The sequence below is a fragment of the Labrus bergylta genome, chromosome 1, assembly GCF_963930695.1.
Source record: "Labrus bergylta chromosome 1, fLabBer1.1, whole genome shotgun sequence".
Lineage (NCBI taxonomy): Eukaryota > Metazoa > Chordata > Actinopteri > Labriformes > Labridae > Labrus > Labrus bergylta.
This window is the reverse complement of record NC_089195.1, coordinates 7,642,379-7,658,230: the sequence shown is the minus strand read 5'-3', so window position 1 is coordinate 7,658,230 and position 15,852 is coordinate 7,642,379. Positions and strand designations below refer to the sequence as shown.

Below are 15,852 nucleotides of genomic sequence, written 5' to 3'. Positions count from 1 at the left end.
AGGTATGAAGGAGTAAGAATTGGATGGAGAAATAAAAAAAGAAAAAGTGAACCCTGAGGGAAAAGGGAAGGGCAGAAGACACTGGAAATAAATACATTAAAAACACAGAGAGAGTAAGGAGAGAAGAATAGAAAAAACAAAAAAATGAGGGTAAATAAATGAAAGGAAAGGAAATAAGGAATCATGCAGAGAAGTGAATGCAATGTGTGAAAGTCCTCACACACTGTCACCTGTGCACCAGGAAGCTCCACTGTATGAGAAACAACATCCACATGAACCTGTTCGCCTCGTTCATCCTAAGAGCCGTGTCCATCCTGGTCAAAGACGCCCTGCTGACCCTCACACTGGACCCCACCGCCAGCGGTGACACCCGGACACAAGCTCTGGTGAACATACCGGTGAGAGCACACACAACACACTGACCTTAGCTGACGAGATCTGTGTTCATCTGCAGGTGATTACAAAAGAAAACCAGACATTTTGTATTGTACTGAGCCTATCCAAAGTTGAGAGTATCCTTTTCAGGTTTTCTTGGCAATATTTCCTAAAATAAAATAAAATAATAATCACACGGCGCTATTAAAACAAACCTAACGGACATTGCTGAGGGAGGCAGAAGTTAACTTTCATAATCTAGCAACAACAATCGTATGAGAAGCGCTCTGAATAAAAAAAAATAAAAAAAAACATTTTTACTGTAAGAGAAATAATGGCTTCTTATTTGCATGCTCACCATCTGTCCTGTGTTGTTGTCAGGCTGTGACATGGTGTCGAGGTGCCATGGTGATGATGCAGTACAGCGTGATGGCCAACAACTACTGGCTGCTGGTGGAGGGCATCTACCTGCACAGCCTGCTGGTCATCACCGTGTTCAGCGAGAGGAAGTACTTCTACATTTACCTCGCCATTGGCTGGGGTAAGAAACACAACTCGGCACAAACAATGAAAAGTGTGTGATGTAGCCTTTCGATAGCGTTCAGATAGCATAGTTGCAAGCTCGGCCACACCGTCTTTAGAAAGCATGCAGACATTACAAGCAAGGAAATCCCCAGGTAGCTACAGGAGTGGTCAAAAGGTAGACTATAGAAAGGCTAATGAACAAATATAAAAGGTTTTAATGACATCATGGGTCTTTATTGTCAGATTATTTGAGATGTAAGGGCCTCTAGTGGACAGGTGTGGTATTACAGAGCTGTATATGAAAACACAAGGTGAGTGACTTAATTTTAAACTTTTTGGGGTTTTTTGTAAGTTTTTTTAAAGTTTGAAATTGTAACACCTGTAATATCCGTGGTCATCCAGAATGCATTCCAGCCTTGTCTGGTGGAACAATAGAGCGGGAAAGATTCTGAGATGATACCATTACTCTTAACAGATGGTACAGGCTCATGATATAGTGCTTTAACCCACTGTTGGTATCTTAGCCTGAAACCTGATCTATGTAAGGTATAAAACAGGTATGGCCGCTCTCCCTAACCTTAACCCTAAGTGCAGGTTTTGACTGTTTTCAGAGGGTTTCCATACCTTTAGACTAGTCAGGCAGTCAGTCTGAATTTAAAGGGATACTTCACCCATTTGCATTAAGCTTTGTATCATTAGAAACTTCTAAGTCTGAAAAGGAGCTTCTGATGAAGCAAAAATCTTCATTTTGCGTCATCTGCGGCTGTTGTGGTTAGCGGGGTGAAACTACAACGCTAGTTCCTCATATTTTCGACCACTGAAGCTACAGACCAATCACAGATCAGTGGGTGGGACCTCACTCCCAGAAACGAAAGCTATACTAGCTATACTAACAGGCTCTATGGAGAAAGCTGATAATGGCGAAAAAAGCTGAGCTGGATGAAGGGGATTTTGAAGGTCTTGTGCTTGAATCGAATGTTCGTGGCTATCTCTACGAGTGTCTATCTCTGTGGACACAGACATAGAGTCCGTTTTCTGCCAGGAATTTCCAAGATGCCTATTCCTTCTGGAAGAAATCTCGGAATCAGTTGAGGAAACGGCTGTATGCGTTGTAGTAAATGTCTGTAACTAGAGCACTCTTCAGTGGGCGTAGTCGTGCATTCTGAGATTTGGTGTCTTTCATCCACAAAAAGACACTTTCTGCCTTTTTCTCGGTCAAGAAGGCACCAACTTCAAAATTTATTTCACATTTCTACTACATATAGTACCCAATGTCAGGACAGATTCATGTTTCAACTGGTGGAGTATCCCTTTAAATTTCCAATTCACAGACTAGGAAATTAGTCGTTGAAACATCTCTAATGTTTACAGATATTGTAGATAGACTTGAGCTTGTATAGCGCTTTTCTAGTCTGTCTATTTAAAGTGCATTTACACCACAGGTCACTTCTACTCATTCACACACTGACGGTTAAAGCTGCTATGTAAAGTGGCCATTCCTATTAGCTAATCCCATACATACTCATTCACACACTGCTGATGAAGGTTAAGTGTCTTGCTGCAGCAGCTGGGGATCGAACTCTCAACTTTCTGGTTGAGAGACGACCAACTCTACCACTGACCCACAGCCGCCTCAGCAGACGTGACATAAGTAACTCCACGACAACCAATCACTTTCTGTCTCGCGGTGAACAGATCTCCCTCTTAAAACATTAAAACACTTCATTCGCCACTTAATGGCGTCCCTCACCTTTAAACAGGAAAAGAGATGATTTTCCACCTAAAAGTTACGGCTGGGAGAAAAGCGCATGGTAACTAAAAGAAAAAGTGTTTGTACAGGTTCATTTGTGCAGCTACGCAACAAACTGAAAAATTAAAATCTACCAACTACTAATTTTGACAACATATATTGTAATGTATGACTCATCATAACACAAACACACATGCACAGACACGCACACACACACAGACACGCACAGACACGCACACACACACACACACACACACACACACACACACACACACACACACACACACACACACACACACACTCTTAAGGAAAGTAAAAGCAGGTAACAACATACATTTTTGGGTGTTTCTGATCAACAATGGATACTCACACACATATTGCTTGTATTTCTCTCTTCTGTAACTGTTTCACTCAATCACACACACACACACACACATATAGAAACACGCACGCACGCACACACACACACACACACACACACACACACACACACACACACAGGCTCTTTGGTTCATCATTTCAGACCTTTTTCTTCTTTTTCTGTCTGTGAATAAAGAATCACTTTGTAATTAAGTTTTTTGTTTTTTGTCCTTTTTTTAAACAGTAATATTAATATATTTGTGAATGGAGATAAGAAATCATGCTCTAGCCACAATATTAACTCTATTTTCCCTCCGACGTTGGTGAGTCAGTGGCGGCTGACAGGACAGATCATGTATGAATGGATAGATTTTAATTTCAGCATTCAGCGCACACACACTCAGACATTTTTATATCAGGAGACCTTCCACGTCTTCATCAGGAAACAGAGAGAGACACCTCTGCATGATGAGTTTCTAAAATCACATTCATGAAAACCACTGTTTAATGCTGAGTCGTGCATAATGATGTGATCATTTCACTAAAATACCTTTGTTAAAGACTACATTTGTGTTTTTGTTTTACTTTGTCAATTTCAGGTGCACCACTCATATTCGTGTTGCCGTGGATCACAGTGAAATATCTGTATGAGAATGAAGAGTAAGTATCTTTTACTACTACTTTAACATTATTTGAAAGTCAGGTTAGATCAAATTAAGCAATATTACACGAGAGGTAATAATGTACTGAATATTAGCACTGCTGTGATTTGATTGTCGGCACGAGGCTGCAGCACTTTTATCCAACCTTTCTACAACCAGCTTTCAGAAAGAAAAAAAAAAACTTAAAATGGGTGAAATCAATGTTTTTCTGCTCCTCTAACTCAATTAGTTCCACATCCTATGGCTCTGCACACACTGTACGATTGTGAAAATGGCGTTGGTAGAATGTCAGCTCACATTGTACGATTGGACTGCTTACAAAGCACGACCAAAGCTGAAGAGATAGGTGCTCACACTGTATGGTCCGACTGTCGGGCAAGACTTGAGAGCTCCCACTGTACGAGTTAAATCAGGATGAAGCATTGTCTTTGTCGATAGAGAACTCCCACAGGCAGAGGATGGAGTCAGATCTATGTGTATTTCAGTTGTCTCATCTACCTGGCCTAAATACTCCATCGGGCAAAAACGCTCTCCCTCTCTCTCACACAATCTGCACCACCAGAAAATACAAACTAACTCGCAGCCAACTCATAACAATTATCCTGTCCGATGTTCCTTTTATGATAGGAGGGGACAGACAGAATAATCAGGCAGGGCTGCTGTTGCCATGGTGATTTCAGACGCTGTTTGTCAGTTAGTGCAGGCACAATCAGAAAGAAAGGGAAAAGGCTGTTGGCTCTGCTCTCACTGACCGGTCAGGAGAAGATGGTCACGTCGTGATTGTCCGTCTCAGTGTACACCATACGACTAACAATGCACAATCTTGCTGAAGTTTAGCCTAAATTCAAAATGTAGTCGTTTAACTCCAAATATCAGATCCAAATTGGTCTCAAATTGTACAATTAGGCTTAACTAAAACAGTCCCATTGCCAAGCAACCAAAACATTCTTCTGCACTCTGCTTCTTTAATTGCCTGCACTTTTCCATAGACCAGCTGTTTTGTATGTTGTATGTCAATGTATATTATGTTTGTATAATTGAATGATAATGCAAGTGACAAATGAATCGTGACAGACTCTGTCTTCTGTAATTTATAAACTGTATTCAAACACCCGGCTGAGGCAGAGTGATACACAGAGTGAGTGATGTGTACTCTTTATCAGCAGCCCTCAGGAAATGCCTCTCGACCATCAGAAAACTTTGTCTAAACTAACAGTGGTACACCAGCTGTTTTACTTCCCCTCTTAGAATTATATAAAACATTATGAATATCTTGAAATACAGTGAAGAGATCAGAATCACTATAATTCCAGATTACAGTAACCGTGTGAAATGTGTGTTCATGTGTGTTTGTAGGTGCTGGGAGAGGAACATTAACATGGGGTACTGGTGGATCATTCGTTCTCCCATACTGTTTGCTTATCTGGTAAGAATAACTGTTACTGTGTGTGTTCAATGTTTTGAAGGAAAGTTCAAGACACACACACACACACACACACACACACACACACACATACACACACACACACACACACACACACACACCCATAATTATACTCCCATCTTTTAGGGTTAAGCTGCAGTGTTTCACATTCTGCACTGAGGCCATTTCACTGTTTCTGGCAGTAAAAAATTCTGCTATTTTCAAATGTCTCTCTCTCTTAAGACACTTTATTGTCATTGTATGAAATACAACAACATTGTGTTGGTGACAAACTGCCCAGCAGCAATGTATGAGATAAAAACAAAGAAAAGGTAAAAATATACAAACAGCAGATTAAGATAAGATAAAGCAACACAATATATACAAAATGTACAAACAAAATTATAGATTCCCAATAAATAAAATTCCAATTATAAATTTGAAGATTTAAAAAAGAAATAGAAGAAATCACGTTTATGTCATTCATATAATCATTTTGGCTTTGCCGCACATTGACACACAGAAGTAATTCCTCTTGTGTGTTTCCTGCTCCTTGTTCCCATAGAGACAAACATCATTATGAATGCACACACTTAGGATCACAAGTGCACATTAAGAGAAACAGCAGCAACCTTTGTGACCTCATGCAGAGGCCTACGTGTGAATACACACACACACACACACACACACACACACACACACACACACACACACACACACACACACACACACACACACACACACACACACACACACACACACACAGATATTCCTAAACTTGCACATTTCCTGAGCTGTGTAAGTCCTGAGGTTTTTGCTCTGTGTGGAAACTGTCTCTTAATTATTATCTTTGAAATAGTTGGCCTACAGTTGTTGAACAGACATGACTTCATGTGTCATCCTCCAAGAATCCCAAATACAATCCTGCTGTTCAATCTTTGTTCACACACACACACACACACATTTGCATTATCTGTGTTTTCCTCTGACAAGACAAAATACACATACCAGTTACCAAACTTGGAGCGCTAAGAACTCTTAGTGTTGTAATCATTAATGTTCTCTGTCATCCAAAAGCGTTCTGCACTAGATCACAGTGTGTGTGTGTGTGTGTGTGTGTGTGTGTGTGTGTGTCTTTACCACAGAAAGATTAGAAGTGTGTTATGGCAACATGCATGTTATATCTTTCACAAGAATATCAAGGGATGCATCGGTTCAACACCAATATCGGCCTAGTAGACAGACATCGGCCAATCGGCGAATTAAGTGGCATGATGTTGTCTGTTGTGTTGTATCAATTCAATGCTGACATCTCGGACACCAAACTACTGATTCAGAAAAGATGCATTTTATTGGGCAGAGGAAGTCACCTGTTGAACAAACTGATCTGTTTTCATGGTCAAATTTAGAAGAAAATGTCGGTATTGTGGGAGTCTTACACCTAAAGATGTCATGAAACAAAGACCGGTTTTAGAACCTTTAACCGGTGCGCCTCCAATGTTAATACTAAAAAGTCGGAAAATAGCTGTTGACAAGCCAAAACTTGGTTTCATCTGTGATGGATTCAAGTTGCCCTCTAAGGCCATATTCACACTTGACTTCTTTTTTCAAAGGCCTGTGACTTTTTTACATACAAGCCTATGGAAAATGGAAAAAGTATGACGCCTTTTTAAAAAGCGGACGCCTTTTTCAGATGAATTATTTCAACTTTTCAGAAAAGCGCTGGGTGTCGTCAAGCGCCTTTCTGACAGCTGACCAATCAGGACGAGTGGTAACCTACGTCCCTAGTTACCTGTGCCCAAAAACAGCAAACTTCCACCAGATATGTGTGCATTGCGTGTCCGCTCCGGTCTGTTACGGCTCCGTGCACCCTCATCCATCAACACCCACCGGCTGTGTTCTCAGTCCACAGCACGGAGAGCACAGCCGGACAGCTGGAGTATGAAGACAAAGCAATTTCTGCGGTAATTTAACAGATTCACTGGCGACAGCACGAGATAATACGACGTATGTGGTATAAAACTCAATAAAAACCTTATAAACACATAAACAAACACTCTAACGGTCGTTTTTCTGAACCGTCAAAATGGAGGGTGTTATTCTGAAAACAAACCGAATGTTTTAATGTTGTATCGGTGTCTGACTTCCCATCCCATTTGTTCTTTTCTGTGCTAAATTGATGTGTTGTGCTCCGGTGCAGTTGAACCGCAGACTAGATTCTGTTGTTAAGGTATACCCTTACACCCGCGCATAAGCGATCAAAAGGCGCTGAAAGCAGCGCTTTTTACTGAAAAAAGAAGTCAAGTGTGAACACGGCCTAAGGAGTCTTTGTCTTGCTTGAATGCATCCATTCATCCAAAATTCAATATTCAGCAAATTTGTTTCCATTTAACTCTCTTCCTTTTTCAGATAAACTTCTTCATTTTCATCCGGATTATCAAAATCCTCATGTCTAAACTCAGAGCTCATCAGATGAGATACACTGACTACAAGTTCAGGTGAGACTCTCCTTCTTGTTCTGTAAGGACAAATCATAAAATGAGGCCGCTTGCTGTGCAGGTAGTGCAGGAATGCGCTTAAAGAGCTTGATGGAGGATAACTCTTCCCTGTGTCCTTTTTCCTCCTCTGCTCCAGATTAGCAAAGTCCACTCTGACCCTCATCCCTCTGCTTGGGATTCATGCCATCCTCTTCACCTTCGTCATTGACGAGTCCGTCCCCAAAGGTTCCATGCTGCGGCTCATTCGTCTCTTCTGTGACCTGCTGTTCAACTCCTTCCAGGTCAGAGCTCATTTTAACTCACTCACTTATTCACACTGACAATGGTGCTCTCTCAAGGTTTTCTCTCTGTGTCTTGACCAAGGCAGACAATGTCTCAAATATTAAATTCCCAACATCTGAGGTATTGCAGAGCACTGAGCATTGCTTTAGGATGAGATTACTGACTTTGTGTTAGTGACCTCCATTGGATCCAGGACATGTATGGATTGGAGCTGGCTGGTGAAGCCGGGGAGTTGACAACATGCCCCTTCTGCTAACAAAAGCACAGATTTAACATACTGATAAAATGTCAAAGATTTCTCAGGTCAGTACAGTCCACAGCAGAACAGATTCTTGTATTATTTGAAGCAGACACTCGAGGTTATGTAAAGTCCAGTGACTCTCGTGTTAGTCTCTGTTATGTTTCCTCTCACCAATCCTCCTCTCCTCTACTAACAGAGCTGTCAATCATGTCATTACAACACTGACATACACCAGCGTGATATTAACTAACCACTAACCAAAAGAATCCGGGTTTGAGAAAAATGTATTGAACGTGCATTCATGGCGGCAGTAGCTCAGTCTGTAAGGACTTTAGTTGGGAACCAAAGGGTATCCGGTTCCTGGTGCGGGCCAATAGTATGACAGTTGGTCTGGTTGCTGGAGAGATGCCAGGTCACTTCCCGAGTAATGCCGGGGTTCCCTTGAGCAAGGCACTGAACCCACAACAGCTCTGGCATGCTACCTGTGTAGCAGTGTGTAACGTTAAAAAAAATGTACTTAAAAGTTTTCCCTATGTCCCATCTGTTAATATAGGGGAGGGAGGTTTTGTGGCCTCTACTGCAGCATTTAGGGGGGAGGATCTTCTTGCTTCACTTTGATGGTGCACGTTGTTCCATCCATCTCTGTATACAGTCTATGCTAATTATATACAAAACAGAACTGTTAGTAGCACTCGTAGTGGTCAGTTGTAGAAGCTTTAAATGTTTCCTACAAAGTATTGCCTGAATGGATTATTTCTCTGTGTGGATGAACTCTGTCACAAACATACGGATAGAGTGTGTCGGACCTTCACTTAAGTGTCCATTAACTGAGGGAAAAGAACAGCTTATGAGCTTTTTGCCTTGAAACCATGTAATTTATGGTCTTATTTACATGATTGTTGACATTTGACAGTCCATTTGTCAGTTTAAAACAAATGCACTCTTCCAAGCTCCTCCCCTCCCCTCCTGTCTCCACATTTTCCCCGCCCCTCCCATCCTGTTTCACTTGCAGGGACAGAGATAGCAGCAGACGCACGCTAATAAACATCTGAAAACAACATTCTGCAATCAATTTCAAGTTATGATATGCATGCAGAAGGGCGATTCAGTAATTATGTTTTTCTTTCTAGGCCATAGAATGTCTTGTTTCTTCGGTTTGGAAACGTCTGTTCATTTTCCTTCTGCCATACTCTGGCGATGAGACTCTATTTTTATTCCCCTAGATACAGCTCTCCTGAGTGTGTGGGGCCGTCATTTATTCCCTCACATTGTGGCAGGGATAACAGTTGGACAGGGATTGGTTCACTCAAAAATAAAACATGACTGAAACATGTTAGAGCCTCTGAATGAAATCAAATCCAGATGAAGAAAGCGCTCTCACGTCCATGTGAACACAAAGCCGAGAACAATAAATTCAGAAGGAGGTTGAATTAACTTTCTTTTGAGGAAGTCTTTACTCCACTTGGCCAATATATTTACACAGGGTATTTCTGATTATTTTTTTATTTACATTAAAAGGTACTGGGATTCCAATTGGGTGTTTTGCTTGGATATTTGTGTCAAACACTGTGCAACAAATTCAACAAACCAAGCTTATCATCGATGTGAACGTATCCTTGTGTTTCCTGTGTATTAATCTGTCAATGATCCTGAGTTTAGTTTTCAGTGTTTCCTGTTTTATTTTGTAGTTCTTGACCCTGTGTATCGTTTCTAGTCTTACTTCCTCCCTTTGCGTGTTTCCCTCCTTGTTTTGATTGCCTTCATCAGTTTCACCTGTGTCTTGTCTGTCCCGCCTGTGTTTGATGACCTTGTCAATTTAGTCACTGGGTTTCTTTCCTTCTGTGTCAGTGTGTCATAAGACTTTCCCTGTTGTTCCTGTGTTCAATGTAGGCCTGTCCCCAAAGGCTTGTATTAGTTAACAGTGGTCCAGAGTTAATTTATATTTAGTAAGTGCAAGTGTATGGCATTGCTGGAGGGAGTGGATTTCTGTTATAATAGAGCACTTCTCATGCTACAACAGAGATGGGGACTCGAGTTACACTTCAGTCGCACACAAATGTGAAAGACTTCAGACTTGAGGTTTTGGGACTTGTGCCCAATCCTTTTATGTTGTACATTTTGATTACAAGCTGAATGTCAATCCCTCCCATCATGCTTAACCTCCTTACCTGGAGGTGCTACAGATGGAATATAAGCTCAAAGTATATGTGATTTAGCCGGTCGCCGGCTGCGTCAATCCCTAAATGTTTTGAAGAATGATGATAATTAAAAGAGTATGAGCAACTTCCCCGCACTCCCTACTTCACAGATCTCTCCCTCTGTCTCGCTCAACCACTCAGTCAACCACTCGCTCAAACACACAGTCCGAAACAGTACCAGCCTCTATCACAAATGACTTGAACCACACATACTGCTTAGGGTTTTAAAAAAATGCTGATTGCCCCAACATTTATTTCTCAATTAAATGTGATCGATCGCTTCCTCACAATCCTAGGAACTAACTTCTCTAGATTCTATGGATTTTCATTTTCAGTCAGATTGATTGATTGTGAAAGATTGAGTGAATGATTTGTGATTTAAAACTTATTATCAGACAGTATATGATTTGGTTTCAAGCCATTTTGTTCAGAGGTTTCAATACTCCCCTTTTTGGATAATAATTGAGTGCTATGGCCCAAAGGGCAGGTGATGTTTAGGGTGGCTGATAATAAAAATGGTCCAATATTTGAGGACGTATTTGATCACAGTCAAAATTGAGGAGCACCATTTTTTTATTAACTGATATTAATCTTGTGTTTCAGGGCCTGCTGGTTGCCATCCTGTACTGCTTTGTCAACAAAGAGGTGAGACTGATGTGCTTTCATGTCGATACCTTCCTCATTTCATCTCTGACATTGCTGCATGTTGTTTTTTGTTTCTTTGTAGAGAAGATAAGTTGGACTTGGATCATCAGAGTTCCTTTGCCAGCTTTAATCAGGTTTTTCATCTCTAAGTAGATCGATCTGCATTTAAATCAACTTTATTCTTTTGGATCTAAATTGGGAAAGACACAATCTCATCTATCAGCTCACCTCTTCACTTTTAAATATAGACTTTGGCGAGAGACGTCCATCTCATGAGTGCTCCGCCTCTGATTGAATCTTCATCAGATATCTGTCTGTCCTCTCTCTGCTCTCCCATGATGCCTCAGGTGCAGTCGGAGATGCTGAAAAAGTGGAAGAGGTGGAAGCTGGGTAAGGACATTGATGAGGAGTACCGCCACACCCACAGCCACACGCCGCACGTCAAGAGCGGCAGCATCGCCACTGCCAATCTAGCGGATCTCCATGACAACAATGGCAGCGAGCCCAGCGGTGACTCACCTCGCCTCCACAAAGCAGAGCGAGGCCAGCCCTGCTCCACCGCGCTCGAGGAGAACCGGCGGCTAGTCGTCTCCTTTAGCAACGGGACAGGGAAAGGAGGACTCAGGAAGAGCAGACACACCCTGCAGTTCTGTTTCCTGCCACACAGAGGCGCCACCACTCATATCAGCACTGCAACGGAGGACATGTGTCTCGAAGAGAGAACACAGTGCTGCAGAAACCCTTTGAACAAAGAGGAGACTAATGTGTAAGGACAAGCTGATCGGATAACTGTTTGTTCTAACTCTAGGTCAGATCAGTGATTATTGTGGGCCAAAAAGACTTAAGAATACTGAAATAATCCACGCGAACGAGGACATTCACCTCTACATTATGTTGAAGGAAATAATGTTTTAACCCACAGAGCTGCAAATGATTATTTATTGGTTTTAGGACCTTGAGCATGTTTGGTTTCCAAAATGATGATATGAGTATAAATGAAATTCAGTGTGAGTGTATGTGAGTATCTGTATCTTTGTGTGTGTCTGTGCATGAGGAGGACTATACCAATCGGACAAAGACTTGCTCAAATCTTTTTATCTGTTATGCTCGTGCCATTGTGAGTCTTGAGTGTGCTGTGGGTCTGTATCCTACGGCGACCTACAAGGGCAAACGCACTGCCACAACCTGAAGATATCCATTAAAAATATAGGACAAAAAAAAAGTTGAAAAATCAAATGTGACACAACAGAAATTGGCTGCAATTTTTAAAAAAATTGCAACAAACAGGCTACTAAAAAAGAAGAAGCTGAAAATACACAAACAATGCTGATAACGAAAGCGCACAAACCCAGAAAACAAATTGCAAAAAAGGCCGATATTCAGTGATTACATTTTTGAGTCCTCCAGGCCTATAGGGGGAGCTAAGTGGAGCAGTAGAGGTATATGATGAATTTACAGTTCACAAGATGACAAATTTATAACTCATAATTTTAACATCATGTTGGATCAAGAATGGGTTTCTAATGTATAGATACATTTGCAAAGGACACAATTGTTTAGAGAAGCTGTTGTTAGCTAGTTAGCTTACTTAGTCGTTTGTTTTCAGGGATTGTGTGTTTTTGATGTAGCATTTTGTATCCTTATTTATATATATGCAGCATGTTGCTGTTTATGTTTTGCTGCACATTTGTCTAATTTGATTTTTATACGTCTGTGAATTTGCAGCCTGCTTCTTCTAATGAAAAGTGTTTGGGCTTGTTAGAGCACATTTGCCCTTGTGGGTTTCCGTAGTTTGCTTCAATAGGCTCTAATTTCATGTCCACTCTCAAAAAAGGGGGTAAAGACTTTTCCTTTTAGGTTTTATAATGGTGAATTTGTACTGTCTCGATAGCTATGTCCCAATTCAGGGGTTGCATCCTTCGGAGGGCGCACTTGAGAACCAGTTACTTCACAGCAGCACGTCAGGGTAAGGGTAATCGATTTTGAATCCCAATGAACTGGCAATCTGTGAACCAGCAGAGTAATAAACTTCTAAATGTAAGTTACTGGTTTCAACTCAATCGAATAGCTGCTAATGTTAAAAAGAGGGGCTTGGAAACTTTGCATTGTCATTTACGTAATAGGTTAAGTTACATGATGTTAGTTACATTAACCAGTCCTGGTGCAGCTGTTGAGATTGCTGGCCACAGGGGCAGCACTTAGAAATTAATAGTTAAAGTTACAGCTGTTTACGCAAACGTGGAATTCTCCCGACCGTCTCACTTCAAGCTGAGCAGTCTACATACCCTACGAAGGCAGAGTCCTTCGAAGGATGTTATCCTTAAAACAGACAGAGCTTATTAATGTCAAATCCACAGACAATTGAAGTTTAATTCCTCAGAGCAAATCTAAAACTAAATTATTCTAGTTTTTATTGACTAAAGCCAAACAACCATACAAGAAAACAGTGGTATACCTTGGCAATTTTGACATTAATTGCGTTAATCAGGCATTAAATCCATTCTTCTACCCTAACCCATCCTCAGCAGAAGTGACGATTAACTGACTGAATTATTTAGAAAATGAAAATATGTGGGTGAAAGTACGTGTTAATGTATATGATTGGAAATACTAACAGATTTATCCAGTGAGGCAACATTTTAATTAAAGACATGATTTGTGTTAATGGAGATTCAGAAAAGAAGTTAATTAACGCCTCACTGTGTTTAATTGGATGAAAAGCTATATTCTGTTCAGAGGATTTATGTATTTTCACATTAAGGGTGCAATTTGCTCCAATAAGCTTCAAATTTTTTAGGGCGCAAACACAGTAAATAAAGTAATTTCATAGACAATCAATATCCATTCATTACGGCTTGAAAAATAATTTGGTATTCCAGCTGCATTTCCCATTAATATTTAACAGAAGACCAGTTTAACTATTTATAAACCAACTGATTTCTTTTTGTTCTGCTGATCTGATCAGGGCTCATATTTCAAGACAAAAAAAGAGTTCATGTTTCTAATGTAATTAAGTCCCCATGAAATGGAGAGTATCTAACTGCTGTGATGTATTTCCTACTGAAACAGGAAGAACCAATCACAAGATAGAAGGCGGGATATAACATTGGGAGGACGTTGATTGGATCATTGAAAAGTGGGCGTATGTAGCTAGTTGCTCGCAGGTCCTGTGCGCCAGTCGGTAACTGGCATAATTGGTAGCTATTTGTGTCCCCACTTTAGTGCTGTGAGCTCAACGTCACTGTGAGGGAAACCTTAGTGTCTTTCGAGGTTAAAATAAAGGTTCAAAATTAGACAAACCTTTTTGATGATACCAGGATTAATCATCAGACATTTGAAAAGTTTTACAGGAAGACAAAATACAATTAGTTTGATATAGAATTACTCAGATAATAAACAGCAAAAGGCAGATAATGTCGTAAAAATGAACATTTAACACAGGAACGCTGGATTAAAACAGGGAAACTGTATTTTTCATTTCTTTGGGAATTTAAGAAAAGAGAAAATTAAAGACAGGATTGATGGTTTAAATCAAATGTTCCATTTGGATTCAGTCAGAAATGCATCGGTTTTTCCCAATAATGGCAGTTTTCAGTAAAATGGTAATCAAAAGGGATTAGTTCCAGTGGGTTTCATGATCATGGATGGTTCACACAAAATCTATTTGAAGTGCCAGATAACGCACTGTACATTGTAAATACTGATAACAGAAAATATTGTACAGAAAAAGACGAATTGGAGAATGTGTTGTTCTGTGTTTCTTCTTGCAGTCCAGGTGACCCAGAAATGAAATGAACATGACTTCTTTTGTCTTTTTGTTTCACAAGAAAATGAATGTAACTGTTCTTTATTTTCAAATGTTGCAACCGCAGGAGGGGGCCAAAGCAAACAACGTCATGACTGACTGCAAACCGTTTTTTATAAAAGCCAAACTGTTAATAACTATTATGTGTCTGTGGATCCAATTAAACTGAATTGTGTCAGTGTAAAAGTGTCCGTTTATAATGTGTCACTTCAACAACTGAGAGAGAGTCAACAGTGTTACAGTGCTTTAAAACATGCATAAAAACTCCTGAAAACTAACTTCACCCACACTTTTTCCTGCCATGCAGCCAGTACATTTTCTGAGTGAAGTTGGATGAGCTGATGTAAGAACGCACCCGGAGATATTCAGTAAAATGTAAGAGTGAGCGAAAGGTGGTGATGACATTTTTATCCCAAGACCAGTGCACAACCAAAGATGAATGTGTGCGTCTAGTTTGTTCTCAATGCATGAATTGAAACTGCTTCATTATGTTTTCTTTCCGCCAGTATGTTCTTTGGTTCATAATTTTAATTTGTTGAACTACATGGAGCACTGATATATTTGGATATAAAGGACAAATTTTCATTAAAGCATTGTACGCTGTTGCTTCTTTCGGCAGTTCTACGTTGTTCTTTGTACATCATGTTTTTGCCTCCTTACTGGCGGTTTCTACAGGATCTGTGTGGTCAGCATTTCCTCTATGCCTTGGTTTTGCTCCGTCAGAGTTCATAACCTACCCTACTAGGTCCGTGTAAGTGTAGGCGGAGCCATGAGCAGCTGTACTTACAGGTTCACAAGATCAAAAGAGAAATACAAACTCTGAGTCAGTTAACCCTGAAATGAGGGAAACTCTGGGTTTTCCGTTTCAGAAAGAGAGGTCACTCAAACCCGAGAAAGAGGGGTAACTCCAGCCCGTTCCAGAGGGAGAGGTTACTTTAGCTCTGAGTCAGTAACTATGGTAACTGAGTCTGTGAACCCCGAGTTTCTCCCCGTCTCCTCCCTCTTTCAGAGCCAGAAACGCTATTTAATTTCCTCATTCTTTCATTAAGTCTGTATCACGCTTGTGAGATTCACCAATTCTCTGAATA

General features: G+C 40.6%; 1 protein-coding gene across 1 annotated transcript in view; it reads left to right on the top strand.

The window, feature by feature from the left end:
- gcgrb (glucagon receptor b) overlaps window positions 1-15,374 on the top strand; it is a 68,577-nt gene extending 53,203 nt beyond the window's left edge. The window contains exons 7-14 of the mRNA XM_065952723.1: window positions 242-398; window positions 757-916; window positions 3,610-3,670; window positions 5,029-5,098; window positions 7,505-7,593; window positions 7,730-7,874; window positions 10,918-10,959; window positions 11,307-15,374. Coding sequence (XP_065808795.1) covers window positions 242-398; window positions 757-916; window positions 3,610-3,670; window positions 5,029-5,098; window positions 7,505-7,593; window positions 7,730-7,874; window positions 10,918-10,959; window positions 11,307-11,729 — 1,147 coding nt within the window. The 3' untranslated portion in view covers window positions 11,730-15,374. The remainder of the gene's footprint in view (window positions 1-241; window positions 399-756; window positions 917-3,609; window positions 3,671-5,028; window positions 5,099-7,504; window positions 7,594-7,729; window positions 7,875-10,917; window positions 10,960-11,306) is intronic.
- The last annotated feature ends 478 nt before the right edge of the window (window positions 15,375-15,852 follow it).